The following is a 19624-nucleotide window of genomic DNA, read 5'->3' as shown; positions in this document are numbered from 1 at the left end:
TTGTTTCTTATTTTAAATAATTTTACACCATCTTGCTGCCCCATTAGTAGGGTGATGAGGCCCCCGGCCCTTGGATGACTAGGGAAGATTGTTTGTGCCCTTTTGGTAGAATAGACTTTCTAAGTAAGTATTGTAGTCTCTATAAGTAAGTATTATATCAAGAATGTGACTATGATATTTGCAAAAGCATTCTGTATGGGGTGTGATGGTTACCCAGCTGTAGTTTGTGCTGTGTGAGCAAGCGTTGTCTTTCTGACTGAAGTTCTTCATTGGCTTGTGCTTCCAGGGCCTGAAGAGCACGCTGGTGAGTTAACCTTTCCACACGCAACAACTCCTCCTCTCGCTCACGCCACCCCCGCTTTTCCCTCTCCTCTTCCCTCTCTCCCGTAGCCTTTCCATCCTCCTCGTCCTCATCTTCCTCTTTTACCACCTACAGGACAACACAAAATCACTAACATTATGAGTTCTTTCCACAGTTGTGTGTGCGCTGTCATCATTTCAATGATTTCTGTCCATGCAGTCAGTGGAATCCAAAACACTGGACCCCAATTTACTGAATTATATGGATGAAGCATTTTTCAAAATATATTTTTTTCTCTTCCAAATGAATGAAGAAATACTCAAGAGGTTTGGAATAAGTTTGGAGAGTATATGATGACAAAATGTTTTTTTTAGTGAATTATCCCGTTAGCAGCTCTCATTAATTGTCATTTATTATTAATGATTATTCATTAGTAATGAAAAATATATTAATCATAAAAAATCTTTTGATCTCCTGACAGCCCTAGTATATACGCACTTGTAACTGCTGCCTTATCATTCTCTCTTTCTCTTGAATGGTGGAGTGTAGCTGAGATCTGAGCGTGCTGTTCATATCTCTTGTCTTTTGGATCTCCTGCTTCATTCGTTCCATCTCTCCATTACTGTAACGTCTCTCTCTCTCTCCTTCCATCTTCTCTGAGAGTGCTCTCCTCTCCTCCAACTACAACACAGAGACACAAAAAATAATGCTGATAGCGTGAACTGTATGATGGGTCTGAGGAAACTGCCAGTGTGTGTTACCTGTGTCTGCAGTTCTTCTATTCTGTGTTGCCACTGTTGGTTCATCTTTCTGATCTCTTCCTCTCTTTCTCTCTTCATTTCCACAATCTGATCGGAGAACTGCTTCTCAAACTGTAGCCTACACACATAAATTTGCATTTCAATGAATAAAATTGCACTCTATACCCATTTTACACATTATTAGAAACTAGGGATGTCAAAGTTAACACATTATCACATCTGACTAATACGTATATACAACGGTTTAGTTCTGGTTCTTAATTTAATTGACCAATATGTGTTTGAAGACTTTGTAATATTATTATAACATTGCTGGGATACAGTTTGCATCCCTTTGTTTGTATTGCCTTTAATTGCCACAGCTGCTGATTGCGGAGTATCAGCATGGCTCTAGTTCAGCATAAGGCATGACGCATTCAGAACAACAGCTCTGTTTATTTTTGTGATTCTGCCAGAAAATCTATAAAGGGTGTGAAATTATTTTATATGTTTTATTAAATTACTGCAGATTAGCACTGAGGTAAGTGCATTGTGTGTTGTTGCAGAAAAATACAAAAACTAAATTCATCCATTTTGGGGCAGTAATACACACTATGGTTCAAAAGTTTGTGGTCGGTGGTCTTTTTTTTTTTTTTTAAAGAAAGGATGCATTAAACTGTTCAAAACGGGTGAAAACTGTTCATTTATTTTTACCAAATTTATTTTATTTTTACTCTGTTGTTTGAACTTTACATTCAATGAATCCTGAAAAAATGTAGCAAATATGTTTTCAACATTTATAATAATAAAAAAAAAATCTTCAAAATCTTAGAATGACTTCTAAAGGATCATGTGACACTGAAGACTGAAGTAATGGCTGCTACCATCACAAGAATAAATTTGTTTAAAAGTATACTACAATAGAAAACAGTTATAATATTGCAAAATATTATTGCAATTCAAAATAACTTTTAATCTTTATTTTTGATCAAATAAATGCAGCCTTGGTGAGCCTAAGAATCATTGAAAAATCTTACTGAAAAATTCATTAATAACAATTAAAATGAATCACAATTAAATATTTTAATTAACAGATAGCTCTATTAGAAACACACATGTAATGTGAGCGAATTTCTCTTTCTGTCCCTTCATGTCTCACGTTCATTCTGACACACCTGATTCTCTCCTCTATACCATGATTGGACTGTTGTAGAATGTCTCTCTCTTGCTGTAGAGCAGAAATCTCTGCCTGTAACACTTCCTTCTGTGCAGCAAACTCCTCCTGTGGGAGACATAAAAAGAAAGGAGGACAAGGATGGATAGATTCAAGGATCCATGGATTAAGGAAGAAAAAGAGGTAGATTGGTTGCTAGGTGATTATTAACATCTCTCTTTCCTCTGGGCGGCACAGATCTGCTGAGATCAGCAGAACCTTGTGCTGCCATAAGGGAATTGCAGATCTGTGTGTGCTTGTGAGTATGTGTGATAGAGCTGCACAGTAATGGAAAGGGACATCACTGACACTTTGTCCACATGTCAAATGGAAGTGTGTGTTGAGCAAAAAGGAGCGAGAACCTGTATTTGCTGCATACTGCTGTGTGTGTTTTCCAGTTCTTCTCTCACTCGTACACACTCCGGGCCACATGCTGACTGCCGCTCCACCTTTACATACTCCTGCTCTCTCTCTTTTGCCCTTTCCTTCTCCTCTTCTCTTTCTCTCTCCAGCGTCTGAATCACCCCCTCCAATTTCGCCATCTGCAAGCCAATAAAACTTTGATCAGCAAAGACCTTAAGAGCATGTGGAATCCACTCAAGTTTGATATAATTTATGTGGGCCATACAAAGAAAATTATGTTCCGTTATAGAATAGAGTCTTAATTTAAAGCAACCTGAGGTTAAGGTTCTTACTCAAGGGGATACAATGGAGATTGTCTGAATCCGTTCTCTAGATTGAGTAAATTGTTTTCTTACTACACTCAGTTACCGGTAATATTGTTATTTAACCGATAATGTTGTCACCATTTATGAAAACTTTTTTTTTTATTCAACGAGGTGTAATTTGTAATCATCTTTACGTTTTTCAGTTCTGTTTTTTTAAAGAAATGAATACTTTTATTTAGTTGATCAATCGTACAAAATATTTCTATTTCAAATCAATTCTATCGCTTTGAACGTTCAATTCATCAAAACATTTGCCCCAAAATATTAAGCAGCCCAATCATTTTCAACAACGAGAATAATAAGAAATTATTTAAAACAGAAAACAGTTATTTCAAATTCATTATATTATTGTCTTTAATGCATTTGTGAACAAATAAATGCATCTTGGTGACCATAAAAGACTTATTTCAAAAACATAAAAAAATCTTACCAAACCCAAACTTTTGAATCAATATTGTGTATTACAAACTTTAATATTTTATAGGAATTGAAGTTGTTAAAGACTAAAAAGACCCATTTTCCCTTTTCATTAATGTTCTTCAATTTTATTTTTGTTATATTTGTGCATGTCTAAATGCCATTATGTTTAAAGCAGGACATGCACATAATTCATAATGGCACTGTTCTTTGAAACAGCTACAACGAAGAATGTTTAATGATCCTGTTGCTAAATACCAAAAACGTTTTAAAGAGCTTATAAGGTGTCACAGGAAATCTGTGTCCCAATATTTAAAGCAGTGGTTCTCAATGGGTGGGTCACGAACAAGCATTTTTATCCCCGTAAGGTTGTGGACAGCAGGTCCTATGAAAGAGAGCTGCCTGTTAGACAGCAATGTTGAAGTGATCGAAATAGGAAATAGTCCTTTTTAAAGACATAAGCTGTGATAGTTCTGTTTGAATATCTCCGGCAATGTGACGTGTAAGTTAATTCATGATTTCTATTCTAAATATAGTTTTGAACAAAACAATTGCTCATGCAGATATTTTATTATCACATTAATGTCAGCAATTCAGCAGTACTGTCACACTGTGTTCTTCGTTCTCAAAGTTCCGCCAAAGTGACAGCATGGTGCACAGCGTGAATTAGATCACCTGCCTTTCAGTCCTGCTAACTTGCTTACACAGTTACCGTTTCTGAAATGGCTTTCAGGATTCATAAATCATTTTGCAGGTGCGGTTTAATCCATCTGCGCTGATACCAGCCATTATTTTGCAGTTGTTTGGAAGCACACATCGAATGGTATATTTAAGTGAAATCTGAATAATGTATGACATCCTATAAACTTGTTAGAAGACAAGCTTTAGTAGATAATTTTAGTTCTTTTTGGCTGTAGCTGCGTGCAAACCTAAGAGCCGTGTTTGAAACACTTGGAAACAAATAAGCCAGACAACCTAGCATTAGATTTTTAAAGAATTGTCCCTAGTGGGATTTTAACCTACAATCTTTTATGCATCAACCTAGATCATTAAACACTAGGATACAACCACAATTCATATATTTAACTTGACTTGGTTTTCTGATAAATAGCAGAAACTGATGCTTGCTTCACTACAGAACAGCACTAAAACAAGAATCCTCTTCCTAGCTATCACTTATTAAGCACCATTTCGTTATCATAACCCAGTTCCAAGCCTGCTGGCATATTAGATGAAGCATTAGACAAAGCCCTGTGCCTTGGGCACTACAAATGTTCTTTTTGTTTTCTTATTTATCATGGTCATGTGGAGAGCTCTGGGCCTTTCAGTCTGTCTCTGTGTATTTATGCAGAAGGACCGAGAATAAGCTTCGCCTGAGCTTCAAACCAATTTGAAAAAGCTTGATATGTATATAGTTCAAGTTATTTGTGGTGACCTGATTCATTAGTAGATCAACAATGTTATGCAAACATATCCAAGATTGTTTTGGCTTTTAAGAGGAAAAGCAAAGGACAAATGCAGTGGTATTCTTTTCAGTAACTTGCCTCTGTGTTGGACAGCTGTAGTTGGTTGCGTAGCTCCTCAGTCTCGGTCTCTAAAGCATTTCTCTTTTCTTCTCCGGTTATCATTTGCTCCTCAATCTGTAGTCAAACCAACATTATAATACTAGTATCTCTTAGTTTCAATAATATCAAATTATACATCAGATCTTTTTAATACTGCTTTGCTAGTTACTTTTTAAATGGTTTTAAAGAAGGTATATATAATCTTTGCAGCTGTTTTTTTTTCTTGCCTTATATTTGTTTTTCCCTTATTTGCATTTAAGGTATACACTTTTCTCAGTTCATAAATCCCGTAGCAACTAAAATCATGAAATCAGTGTCACAACATTCAGGCATTACTGTTTGAGCTACAGGAACACTTTCTTGTAGAAAAATATTATATAACCGATTTCCACCCTTTCTACTGTAACTTTTAGAATTAGCTCTACCAAAAAGAAAATATATTTTATGTAATTCTAAACCATATTTTGTTTCCTTTTGTGGAACACAAGCCAAGATTCTGAGCAGAATGTTGGTCATTTCCATAGCAAAAAATCTATCTATTTATCTTTCTGTCTTTTACATTAGAAGCACATGAGTTGTATTGACCACTTTTATGATGTTTCTATTGTGCTATTTTGTTCTTTTTGGAGTTTGAAAGCCCCTGTTTCATTACATGAAAGAGGGTGAATATTTTCCTTTTGTGTTCCATGGAAGAAAGGGTCATGTGGCAATGAAACAAAGGGTGAATAAATGAGGTTTTATTTTTGGGTCAGCTAAACATTTAAATAGGCCGTTTTTAGCTTCTGTACTTTTAAGACTTTTATGCGACTGACTTATTATGATATGATGGCTAATCTCTGCATGTTCATAAGGGTGGGCCAAATTTCTGAATGCCGAATATGCATCATATGTTAATGTGATTCTGATTTCAGAATGACCCATTTTTGCAGCTTCGTTTCCATAATTGGTCTGAATGGACTTGGGCTTGGAGATTTGCATTGTGAATAATAATGTGTGTCTATAAACACAGCACAAAGAACATTATTTTCTCCCCTGTAACAATAAAGCCACACTAATATAGATGGGTAAACTAACAGATTATATTTATTATATATTCTCATAAGATTTTAATACAATCCCATGCTCAGTCTCTGCCTTTTGTTATTGGAAAAAAAGAACAAAAACTTTCGACATTTAAATATTTCCAAATGAAATCAAATCAGAAAGTCAGTGCTGATTGCCCACCTTTCACACTAGTAGTAACAGGAGCAAATGAGAAGGTATGAAGTTATTAGCAAAGCTAGTGTGTCTGAAAGTTCACATGACAACCGCAGTTGAAATCTGCTGTCGTACCTGCTGCGTCGTCTTCTTCTCTGCATCCAGCATTGCGTGCGCTTGCCGCAGTTCACTGGCATGTTTGCGGATCACTTCTTCTAGTGCTTTCCGAAGCTGCTCTTTCAGCCTTACTTTCTCTTCTTCCATCTTCTGCTGAACCTGTTTCTTCTCTTCTTCCAGCTCCTGTCTGTCAATCTTTCTTTCGCTCTCCACCTCCTGCTGAAGGCGTCTGATCTCCTCAGTGTGAGCTCGCTGCAGCTCCAGACGCATAGAGGATAGAGCATCTGCATGCTAAAGCACACATACGACTCTTAATGATATAAAACTGTAATCCTGTAGTTTCAAAAGAATGACACTACGCCTTTTAATCCTCTGATGTGTCAGTTGTGATGTTTTAAGATGTTTTAGGGGCTTGGCTGATCTTTCTCTGGTGTGCTTTACTTATTTGTATATGTGTGTGTGTCTGAGATGGCAGGCCTCATTTGGGATGTGATTTCACAGCATTTCACCATGTGGTTTATGTGTTCTTGTATGTTAGAGGTGCTGTAGACTAGAGGATAGTGCAGGTGTTTAAAAATAGTAGCACATTGTACAATTCTTGTCACAATTTTTTTTGTCTGAGATGAATTTTAGGTACTATAAAAGATTTCTTTCATTGGGTTATCAGTAAATATTAGAATTTGTTATCAGTATTGGTTGATGTTGAATATTCAATTGTGCATGCTAATTTATCCTATTTTTACTTTTAGAGCACCTTTTCTGTCATCTAATGCTCTTTTAAATCCTTAAAACACTAATAATTTAATAAGACTGTTAAATGTAATCTTCAGCAAATCAGTCATTTTTATAGTGTATTGTATTATTTGTGATGCTTAAATTCACTTGTAGTATTTAAATAACAATAAATTTTTAGTGTTTTATTTTAATTTATTTAAACAAAAGTACTGTGTTGCAAACCTGCTATTAATTAGATATTACAGTATTTATTAATATTTTGAATGAGCTTTCGTTAAGTTTTTAATTTTAATTTTAGTTTAAATTGTATTAATTTTGCGATGTGTCTGTCATTTTCATTAGTTTAAGACTTCTATTTAACTTACATTTATTTTTATTTCTGTTTTAGTCATTTTTATTGAAGCTAGTTGACAAAGTAATTTTTTGTTTTAGTTCAAGTTTTTTTTATCTAATATTTATATTTTATGTTATTTCAGCTTTTTCCAATTATGGAAAATAATTTTGAATAATTTTAGTTATCAATATTAACACTCCCCAACTAAGGGCTAAAATAAAATCCTGAGTTTCCCATTGTAATTACGACACTGTGGTGCTGTTCATGTGCATTCAACTTATAAATACAATCCTTCATAGATGACTTGAATGGCTTGCCTGTTTAAGCATGCGAGCGTGGTCATTGGATCGGCCACTGTTCTGAAGCTCCAGCTCTTTGTTTCTAATGTTGAGACGACTAAGTTGAAACCTCAGCTCTTCCACTTCAGCAGAGACCCTCACCTGAGATGAACTATGGCTCATTAACTCCTCTGCAGAAATGAGAAAGATGATTAGATCAAAGGAAGCAGTGAACAAGCTGGTGATCTCAAGTGTCATATGACAAAAGCAATAATTTCAATAGAGATGTAAAAATCAGCACTGGAACAATTAACATTAAACAGACTGTAAACGATGATTGCTGACAGCAAACTGTCAACTTATTTACTACTAAAAAGGTAGTAGATGTTTACACTGTAATAAAGGCTTTTTATTTAACATTAAATTACTAATCTAAAAAATAATACACAAAAAGTGTGTTTAATCATTGCTCGTAATCCTATGCTTAAATTCAGTAAAAAGGCATTTTCCTACCCTCGGAGCAATTTAAGCTTGAAGTACCACAATTATGCTTTAGCTTTGTTTCCAGAGAAACAAGACAGATGCAACGCAATGGAATGGAACTGATTGCTCAGATCTCAAGACACATTTTTCAAATTTGAACTGTTTTGAACTTGACAGCGAAAACAGGGCACTTATGCTGTGAGACTGAAAAAAGAGGTGTGACGCAAAAGGCAAAGGCGTCCATCTGACACATGTCTGCGTGGACCAACAATTATAGTACTGACAAAACACCGAAAATAGGTCTTGTGTGAACGGCCCCTAAATCTAGCTTGGACAGACTGACAAACTTGATTGCAAAGTCCACATCTGTGGACTGTAGGCTTCTGTTCAGTGATATGGAAGTAAAACAAACCTATGGATATATTTATTTTTAAAGAAACTATGTATTTTGTCTATTTAATTATTTACTAGCCTCTATTTGAAATATATTCTACCAAATATTGAAGTAGTTAATTAGTTTAATTATGTGTGATTTGATTTAAATATAAGTACACAAGCCTTTCACAGATATGTACTGTGCATGTGCACCTGACTTGCTCTGTAGCTCATTCTCTTGCAGTAATAATCGTTCTTTGGCTACAGCTAACTCCTCCTCTGCCTTCTTTGCTACAGCCTCAGCCTCGGTCACCCGGTGACGCCCATCCTCCAACTGCTCCTCCAGGTCCTGTAAGAGAAATGAGTAACATGAATCAGCATAACGATTACAATTGCTTATACTTATGCTGGGTATACACTACACAATTTTCAAAGCCGACAGATTAATGCTCCTTTCAGTGGTTTGCACATTACATGGCGGATCGGCGACTGGGGTCACATATGACACAATATTTCATTAGGAAGAAACCTTATTTAAAAAATGCATGCACGAGAAGTGATACAGGGATGTAAAACTATGACTCCTCCTCCTGAAATTTCCCTTTGCCCTTTATCTTGCTCTCTCATTGGCTGTAGGTTGTCAGTGATGACATTTCCGGTCAAAATACATTGCAAGTCACAGACAGGTCAAGCTATTCAGCCTCCTAAATGTTTCTTGGGCATAGGCATCGTATCAGCACTTCTCTCAGATCATGTCTTTAATTCACATTATTCAATCGTCACTCACGTGAACGAGCACAGATTTGCCTCAGATTTCGGGCTTTTGTCCACGATCTACGGCCTAAAGTTGAGGATTACTGAAGAGAAAATATCATAGACTTGCACTGAAGGAAGTACTAAAGCCTTCTGTATTCTTCTTAACTGTTATTTTCTTATTTTTTTCTAACATAAGAATAAAATTATGATATTATACTATTTTGTATTTCTTAAGAATGTTCTTTTTAGTTTTTTCTTCAAGATTTCTTTAGATCGCCAATGCCACGCAATCAGAAAACACCAAAGCCTGTCCCTAAGAAAAACGTGCTCTTAAGACATGAAACTTCTCAAGAATTACAATATTACAAACTTCCTAGAATTTCTTTACTTCTTTCTTAAGAAGATTTTCATGAGAATATAATAGGAGCAGTAAACAGCTACCAAGAACACCCTAGAAATCACATAGCACCCCACTAGTTTGTTTGTGTTTAATGCCATTCCAGTTTCTGTGGCTATTTTCATGGTGCAACATATTATGGCTGAATATCATGTTTTTACAATTTTTTGTGCTAACAACTGTATTTTAGCACCACACTAGAAACTGCTAGAAACCCCACAGCAACTGCAGAGCAACAACCTGACAACCACCCTAGCACCTCTCACATTTTCTTAAGAAATTAAAAAATGTAGTTGTCCATTATTCTGCTGGATTCTCTTATTGAATGATCCTGCAGCAGCAATGAACAACCATAATGGCGTCATCTGTCAGGCCCATGAAGCCCAAGATGACTTTAATCAGTCGATTCTGGCCACCCCATAAACACTTTGAGCCCACAAACCTTTGATTACATCACAGCAGCTGCTCTGAGTTGCAGATCTGAGGTGCCTCGGATTAATTTTCTGTGAAGCAGAGAGGGTGTTACTCATCTCACTCTGTGCCTGGCATTTTTAGGCACATCTAATCCACATTAGCTGCAGCGTACGTAAAAATCTGCATCAGAGATAGTGGAGTCAATGGTGCATGCCTAGCAACTCTTACTGATTTAATCACTTGGCTTTATCCTGTTATAAATACTAAGTGTAACGACTTACTTTTGTGTCCAAAGCCTATGTTATTTTTATTTTCTGCAGGTTCTGTGCAGACTTTGCTGTAGAAAAACCGACTACAGATCTGTGGGGTATTGTCTCAGACTGTTTAAGTCGGGTGTGCCATCTGTTTCTACACAGCTGTGTGTGTGTCTGAGTGATGGTATTGTGGGTGTTTGTCTGATCCCTCTAATCTCTGTCTCAATTAGATTCGGAAGTGTCAGTCACAGCAGTAATTACTGCCCCCTTACACTGAGATGAACACCCCGCTGAAAGGTCAGTTACACATGGTTAGTCAAGTGAATTTATGTGAACTGTCTTGTAAAGCAATACTGTTTTGTGCATACACAATGAGTGTTTTGTTTTTGATATGCATAAATAGAAACATTTAAATTCACCACATACATCTTCATGAATTATTAGGCCTGGAAATCACAATTTCCATGATAATAATATAAGATGAGCTTGTGTTTGAAATGTTAAAACACATTTCACATCACATTTCATTAATTATTTATATAATTTGTATTTCATTAAACCTAATTATTCTCATATATATATATATATATATATATATATATATATAAAAAGAATTATGCACTAATAAAGTCATAAATTGACATATACAGTCAGGTCCATAAATATTGGGACATCGACACAATTCTAACATTTTTGGCTCTATACACCACCACAATGGATTTCAAATGAAACGAACAAGATGTGCTTTAACTGCAGACTGTCAGCTTTAATTTGAGGGTATTTACATCCAAATCAGGTGAATGGTGTAGGAATTACAACAGTTTGCATATGTGCCTCCCACTTGTTAAGGGACCAAAAGTAATGGGACAATTGGCTTCTCAGCTGTTCCATGGCCAGGTGTGTGTTATTCCCTCATTATCCCAATTACAATGAGCAGATAAAAGGTCCAGAGTTAATTTCAAGTGTGCTATTTGCATTTGGAATCTGTTGCTGTCAACTGTCAAGATGAGATCCAAAGAGCTGTCACTATCAGTGAAGCAAGCCATCATTAGGCTGAAAAAACAAAACAAACCCATCAGAGAGATAGCAAAAACATTAGGCGTGGCCAAAACAACTGTTTGGAACATTCTTAAATAGAAGGAACGCACCGGTGAGCTCAGCAACACCAAAAGACCCGGAAGACCACGGAAAACAACTGTGGTGGATGACCGAAGAATTCTTTCCCTGGTGAAGAAAACACCCTTCACAACAGTTGGCCAGATCAAGAACACTCTCCAGGAGGTAGGTGTATGTGTGTCAAAGTCAACAATCAAGAGAAGACTTCACCAGAGTGAATACAGAGGGTTCACCACAAGATGTAAACCATTGGTGAGCCTCAAAAACAGGAAGGCCAAATTAGAGTTTGCCAAACGACATCTAAAAAAGCCTTCACAGTTCTGGAACAACATCCTATGAACAGATGAGACCAAGATCAACTTGTAGCAGAGTGATGGGAAGAGAAGAGTATGGAGAAGGAAAGGAACTGCTCATGATCCTAAGCATACCACCTCATCAGTGAAGCATGGTGGTGGTAGTGTCATGGCGTGGGCATGTATGGCTGCCAGTGGAACTGGTTCTCTTGTATTTATTGATGATGTGACTGCTGACAAAAGCAGCAGGATGAATTCTGAAGTGTTTCAGGCAATATTATCTGTTCATATTTAGCCAAATGCTTCAGAACTCACTGGACGGCGCTTCACAGTGCAGATGGACAATGACCCAAAGCATACTGCAAAAGCAACCAAAGAGTTTTTGAAGGGAAAGGAGTGGACTGTTATGCAATGGCCAAGTCAATCACCTGACCTGAATCCGATTGAGCATGCATTTCACTTGCTGAAGACAAAACTGAAGGGAAAATGCCCCAAGAACAAGCAGGAACTGAAGACGGTTGCAGTAGAGGCCTGGCAGAGCATCACCAGGGATGAAACCCAGCGTCTGGTGATGTCTATGCGTTCCAGACTTCAGGCTGTAATTGACTGCAAAGGATTTGCAACCAAATATTAAAAAGTGAAGGTTTGATTTATGATTATTATTCTGTCCCATTACTTTTGGTCCCTTAACAAGTGGGAGGCACATATGCAAACTGTTGTAATTCCTACACCGTTCGCCTGATTTGGATATAAATACCCTCAAATTAAAGCTGACAGTCTGCAGTTAAAGCACATCTTGTTCGTTTCATTTGAAATCCATTGTGGTGGTGTATAGAGCCAAAAATGTTAGAATTGTGTCGATGTCCCAATATTTATGGACCTGACTGTATATACATATACATATATACATATACAGTGCCCTCCAAAAGTATTGGAACAGTAAGGCCAATTCCTTTATTTTTGCTGTAGACTGTAAACATTTGGGTTTGACATCAAAAGATGAATATGAGATGAGAGATTAACATTTCAGCTTTTATTTACAGGTATTTTCTTCTGGATCTGATACACAACTTAGAAGATAGCACCTTTTGTTTGAACCCACCCATTTTTCATGTTACCAAAAGTATTGGAACATGTGACTGACAGATGTGTTTTTTTGCTCTGGTGTGTCCTATTAATTGATTATTCAAACAATAAATAGCACTGAATGTATGCGCTCAGTTTCAGATCCGTGCAGACTGTATTTATAGTTAGTTAGATGTGTAACCAACATGAAAACCAGAGAGTTTTCAAAAACTCTCAAACAAACGAGCAATTGTGAAGCTGAGAGAAGATGAAAAATCAATCAAACCATTGCACAAACACTGGCAATAGCAAGTTCAACCATTTGGAATCTCCTGAGGAAGAAAGAAACCACTGGTGTACTAAGTAACACATCTCAAACAGGTAGATCAAGGAAAACATCTGCAGTTGATGACAGAAACATTGTGACAGCTGTAAAGAAAGACCCCAAAACAACTGTTAGTGACATCAGCAACAACCTCCAGAGGGCAGGAGTGAAGGTATCACAATCTACTGTTCGCAGAAGACTTCATGAACAAAAGTACAGAGGCTACACCAGAAGATGCAAACCACTCATTAGCAAGAATAATAGGAGACGAGCCTCAAAAATTCTGGGACAAGGTTTTATGGACTGATTTTATGGACCAAAGTGATGGAAAGGCTAAAGTTTGGAGAAAGAAAGGATCTGCTCATGATCCCAAACATACAAGCTCATCTGAAACACAGTGTACACAGGTGTACATTATAGTACACATTACACAAGTAATGTAATGGCTTGGGCTTTCATCATTTCTTCTGGGACAGGCTCATTAATCTTCATTAATGATGTAACACATGATGGCAGCAGCTAAATTAACTCAGAAGTCTACAGAAATATTTTGTCTGACAATTTACAGAAAGATGCAAACAAACTGATTGTGAGATCCTTCATCATGCAGCAAGATAATGACCCAAAACATAGTGCCAAAACAACAAAGGAGTTCATCAGGGGCAAGAAGTGGAAGGTTTTAGACTGGCCAAGTCAATCTCCATACTTAAACCCTGTAGAGTATGCATTTTACCTGCTAAAGAAGAGACTGAAGGGAGTAACCCCAAAAATAAAAGAGGCTGCGGTGAAAGCCTGGAAAAGCATCACAAAAGAAGAATGCAAAAGTTTGGTGATGTCAATGGGTCACAGGCTTGATGCAGTTATTGAAAGCAAAGGAATTGCAACTAAATATTTAGTCTTTTTCACTTTAATCTATGTTAATTCTATCTGTTCCAATTTTGGTAACATGAAAAATGGGTGGGTTCAAACAAAAGGTGCTAAGTTGTGTATCAGATCCAGATGAAAATACCTGTAAATAAAAGCTGAAATGTTAATCTCTCATCTCATATTCATCTTCTGATGTCAAACCCAAAATGTTTACAGTCTACAGCAAAAATAAAGTAATTGGCCTTACTGTTCCAATACTTTTGGAGGGCACTGTATCTATGCATTTATGAAGAGTTCAGATGCAAAAACCTCTAAATGCCATCTGAAATTTTCTTCTAAAATTAGCATTTTCATCATGCTCCTGTGTTTAGGTTCAGTAATATTACTCTAATGGCAATGTGTAGGTCCTTTTCTATGCAATTAGAGTGAAATAACTGAACATAAATATAGGAGCCTGATAAAAATGCTCATTTTAGAAGAAAATTTCAGATGGCACTTACATATGAACTCTTCATATATACTGCATATATGTATGTATATACACTATATTGCCAAAAGTATTGTGTCACCCCCTTCTAATGAACAGGTTTGACTACTTTAGTAATTTCCATGAGTATAAATCTTAATGTTTAAGCATATAATGATATTCTAGGGAATTGTGTGCTTCTAATTTTATTGAAAAAGTTTGGACAGGGCCCTTTTCTAGTCTAACATGACAGTGCCTCTGTGTATAAGGCACGGTTCAAAAAGAAATGATTGATTCAGTCAGTGTGGAAGGACTTGACTGGTCTGCATAAAGCAAAGTCCTAATCTCAGCTGAACACCTCTGGTGTGACTTTAAATGCAGACCTTGAGCCGAAAACTCATCACCAAACACCAATGATTTGTACATACACTATATGGACAAAAGTATTGGGACACCCCCTTCTTTAGAACAGAAGAAGGCACTTCCAAAACTGTGGCAACAAAGATGGAAGCATAATTCACGTATTTAAAAACTGTATTTCCATCTCTGTTGCAACAGTTTCGAAAGTGTCTAAAATGACTGTACCCATATACAAGTCATTGGTGTTTGGGGATGATAAAGTATATATAAAGTATGAATAATGCACAATAACCTAAAATAAAAACAAAGTAAATACAGATGAAAACATACAAAATATTGTTTTATGGAAAACAGTATGTTATATTGTGTCAATTAAACTGGAATGGGCAAAAGTGACAAAAGGTTCATTTTGGACCCACATGTGTACCTCTACTCTCTCCTGAAGTTTGCTGCAGTGTCTGTTGCTCTCATTCAACCTCTGTTCTTGAACCTCCAAGTCCGTCTCTGCTTTTCTCAGCCTCTGCTGAAGTGTTGCATTCTGGGATTTGCGGTTTTCTTGCTCTCTCTGGTGCCACTGATTGATGTGTTCATTGAGGCTTTTTTGTAGTATCTTCTCAGCTGCCTTTTGCTCCTCTCTCCTCTCTTCTTCCATCTCCTTCATTCTCTTCTTCCACTCCTCCACATCTCTCTTCCATTCCTTCTCTGCTTTTTCTTTCTCTTCCTTCAGAGCCTGTAGCTCATTTCTTACCGTTTTCGACCTTTCTTCACACTCCTCCTCTACTCGTTGTCTTTCCTGTGACTCTCGATTCCTCTCCTCCATCACTCTTTTTCTCTCCTCCTCCACTCTATGCATCTTCTCCTCCTCCTCTCTCTTTCTCTCTTCATCTCTGGCTCTCCGTAGCTCCTGGCACTCGTTCTCCAAGTGCTTGTTTTCTTCCTGCGTTTGTTGCAGTAATTTGTGTTGGTTGTCTCTATCTGTCTGCAGGTTCTGGAAGTCTCTGCGCAGATCTGATGTCTCCTGGGTTAACACGGCTATGCGATCCGCATACTCTATTTCAGCCCTCTGTCCACGCTCCTCCACCTGAAATGGATACACATCCACAGATCCTAAGATAATGAAATGATTCTCTCCATGTTGTAATATGCTCATAATGAGTCCATTTACAGAATATGTGTGTGTGTGTGTGACCATTTTTGTTTTTACTTCCTCTACGGTGGCCTGCAGCTCTAGAAGGCGTGTCCTCAGAATAGATGCTGACTCCTCCTCTTCTTCATCCTGACCTGTGGTTGGCTGGAGGCTGCCCTGCGTCTCCGTGGCAACACGGCGTAGTGACTGCAGAGTTGCCTCTTGCTCCTCATTCTTAGTGTTTAAAGAATATATCACCTATACATAAAATACACACACATAAATATAATTAAAACACAGTTATACTGGCAAGACAAGGATTGCGGTATATGTGTGTATATTCATTTCATGCTCTTAAAAATAAAGGTTCTTTATTGGCATTAATGGTTCCATGTAGAACCTCTCCATGAACCTTTTCAATGTTCTTGGCGCTAGGAAAAAAAAATGGTTCTTTTAAGAACTGTTCACTGAAAGATTCTTTGACGGAACAAAAATTGTTCTTTTAAGAACTGTTCACTGAAAGATTCTTTGGCGGAACAAAAATGGTTCTTTTGTTGCTGTGAAAAAACCCTCTTGGGGTAAACCCTCTTTATTTGTAGGAGTGTAGTTCCAGGCCTATAGCGCTAAACAAAGTCTTGTTTTCACTGATGAAATCTTTCACCTCTCTGATTGAATCAGTCATACACCCACAATCTGCAGTTATTGAGCTGCAGTTTATAGTACAAGTGTGTCTGTTTACGCTCTGCAGACGTCTATGTTAACCTTCTATGAGTGCTTGTGATTGGTTGTGCACAGCTGTTCGACTGTGTTTGGCATTTTCACATTGGTGTCCCCAGGCATTTTTCAAGCATTAGAGGCACTAAACCCAAGTTTTTGTTGGTAGAATGCTTATATATCTTAGATAAATTATCTAACATGAAATTAAAACAACAAGTAAAATGTTTTAAATATGTTGTATCTCTGTATCACCCCCTCTTTTTCCACATTAAAGAACGTCCTTACAGAGCATCGCCTTAGCATGCTTCATCGACGCAAGGCCAATTTAATCAAGTTGGCATTTGAAAAGGACCTAACCAAAAAGTTCCGGGAGGAGTGGAAGGACATTGTTTTAAGAAGATTCCACTCATTCGCACAACGTCGCCTATCGCTCTACTAATGAGTAGGCTAAGCCTATTTTATTTTAGGCAGGTCCTTGTCGACATTCTGAAAAATTGAATAAAACACATGATATGGTTATATACAACAGAAAATAGCACTTTGAGTAGACCTAGTTTTATATCATTATTTGTTTAAACTTGTTGGAGTAGTGAGTTGCTTATATTTGATTATTTTATAAAGTCCCTGCCTTTTAAAAAAACTAATTTTAAAAAACTAATCCGTTTAATTCATAATTAATGATGTTATGCATTGTAATGAGGTTTATCTCATTCGTGCCCCCCTGAAAAAATGAAATGCCCGTCCGTGAATTTGTGTCTGGCGCCGGGTCTGCCCCCCCCCCCCCCAAGATTAACAAGATTAAACATTAATTGCACCCTTTCTCCCGATTTCACAAACAAGGCTTAAGCCTAGTCCTAGACTAAAATGTAAGTCTGAACTGTTCAACTGAAAGAAACTTGCACTGACTGATCTTAAAACATATCAGTGCCTTTGTTTTGTCTTTAGATACACACCAATAAGGTTTTTTTTGTTGGCACGTTTATAAAAATGACTTAATGTCCTAATTGAACAATGGCCTAATCCTGGTTTAGTCTAAGCCCTGTCTGTGAAACCGGGCCTGAATGCAGTAAGTTATTTCAGTTTACAAAATTCTCAGCACTCTCAAAAACTCCCATTAATCACTGAAGTTGCTTACATTGCAGAAGTGCGTACAATGTAAGCAAGATATTAATTTCACACTTTCAGTGATGACTCATCTGGATGCCTCTTGTTGGCCATTGTACTCATAAACTCAACAGAATCATGTGTGATTGGTTATAATGCATAATGCTGTAGAAACACGCGGCTGTCTCTGGCTCCGTGCCAGCCAGCGAAGATGAGCGAACAATTTAGCAGCTGATGATGTGCCGCACTGAATGATCTAATCACACCGGTGTGGTCGTTTATTAAATTAAAAAAATATTATTCGGCTATTTTTTGTCTTTTGGAAGCTGCATTCAAAATCTGAGGGGGAAATCGCGGTCTGGGAGTAGCTGGGCCCCCCTCTGGTCCAGTGCCCTGGGCACGTGCCCGGTAGGCCCGTGCGTTAATCCGTCCCTGTGTAGACCTGCACCAGGCTGGGAAGACTGAATCTGCAATAGGCAAGCTGCTTGGTGTGAAGAAATCAACCGTGGGAGCAATTATTAGAAAATGGAAGACATACAAGACCACTGATAATCTCCCTCGATCTGGGGTTCCACGCAAGATCTCACCCCGTGGGGTCAAAATGATCACAAGAACGGTGAGCATAAATCCCAGAACCACACGGGGGGACCTAGTGAATGACCTGCAGAGAGCTGGGACCAAAGTAACAAAGGCTACCATCAGTAACACACTACGCCGCCAGGGACTCAAATCCTGCAGTGCCAGACGTGCCCCCCTGCTTAAGCCAGTACATGTCCGGGCCCGTCTGAAGTTTGCTCGAGAGCATTTGGATGATCCAGAAGAGGATTGGGAGAATGTCATATGGTCAGATGAAACCAAAATAGAACTTTTTGGTAAAAACTCAACTCGTCGTGTTTGGAGGAGAAAGAATGCTGAGTTGCATCCAAAGAACACCATACCTACTGTGAAGCATGGGGGTGGAAACATCATGCTTTGGGGCTGTTTTTCTGCAAAGGGACCAGGACGATTTATCCGTGTAAAGGAAAGAATGAATGGGCCATGTATCGTGAGATTTTGAGTGAAAACCTCCTTCCATCAGCAAGGGCATTGAAGATGAAACGTGGCTGGGTCTTTCAGCATGACAATGATCCCAAACACACCACCCGGGCAACGAAGGAGTGGCTTCATAAGAAGCATTTCAAGGTCCTGGAGTGGCCTAGCCAGTCTCCAGATCTCAACCCCATAGAAAATCTTTGGAGGGAGTTGAAAGTCTGTGTTGCCCAGCGACAGCCTCAAAACATCACTGCTCTAGAGGAGATCTGCATGGAGGAATGGGCCAAAATACCAGCAACAGTGTGTGAAAACCTTGTGAAGACTTACAGAAAACGTTTGACCTCTGTCATTGCCAACAAAGGGTATATAACAAAGTATTGAGATTAACTTTTGTTATTGACCAAATACTTATTTTCCACCATAATTTGCAAATAAATTCTTTAAAGATCAGACAATGTGATTTCCTGGATTCTTTCCCTCCATTCTGTCTCTCATAGTTGAGGTGTACCTATGATGAAAATTACAGGCCTTTCTCATCTTTTTAAGTGGGAGAACTTGCACAGTTGGTGGCTGACTAAATACTTTTTTGCCCAACTGTACATACATACATGTGTGTGTGTGTGTGTAATAGTAAAGCCCAACATTTGTTCCCAAACCAGTTAGTCCCTACTGAGTGGTAGTTTAATTTAGGCTAAATTTCCAACCCTGTTACCCATACTATATAGATTTTCAGTTTATATAACACAATATAATATAACTTTATTTAAAGCTCCAGTCCACAACTTTTGGTGCTCTAGCGGTTAATAAGCAGAACTGCATGTGTCTTGTGGAAGTACACTGCAGCCGGAG

General features: G+C 37.8%; 1 protein-coding gene across 1 annotated transcript in view; it reads right to left on the bottom strand.

Moving 5' to 3' along the window:
* LOC306874137 (uncharacterized protein) overlaps positions 1-19624 on the bottom strand; it is a 32954-nt gene that overhangs the window by 5826 nt on the left and 7504 nt on the right. The window contains exons 2-12 of the mRNA XM_079423941.1: positions 16001-16180; positions 15224-15877; positions 8697-8832; positions 7665-7816; positions 6297-6569; positions 4944-5039; positions 2617-2796; positions 2217-2323; positions 1063-1180; positions 800-982; positions 214-430 (exon numbers count right to left, since the gene is read on the bottom strand). Of these exons, the coding sequence (XP_079280067.1) occupies positions 214-430; positions 800-982; positions 1063-1180; positions 2217-2323; positions 2617-2796; positions 4944-5039; positions 6297-6569; positions 7665-7816; positions 8697-8832; positions 15224-15877; positions 16001-16180 (2296 nt within the window). The remainder of the gene's footprint in view (positions 1-213; positions 431-799; positions 983-1062; positions 1181-2216; positions 2324-2616; positions 2797-4943; positions 5040-6296; positions 6570-7664; positions 7817-8696; positions 8833-15223; positions 15878-16000; positions 16181-19624) is intronic.

This window comes from Barbus barbus, assembly GCF_936440315.1.
Source record: "Barbus barbus genome assembly, chromosome: 8".
Classification (NCBI taxonomy): Eukaryota; Metazoa; Chordata; class Actinopteri; order Cypriniformes; family Cyprinidae; genus Barbus; species Barbus barbus.
Note: the sequence above shows the minus strand (reverse complement) of the source record. Positions and strands in the feature narration are given on the sequence as shown.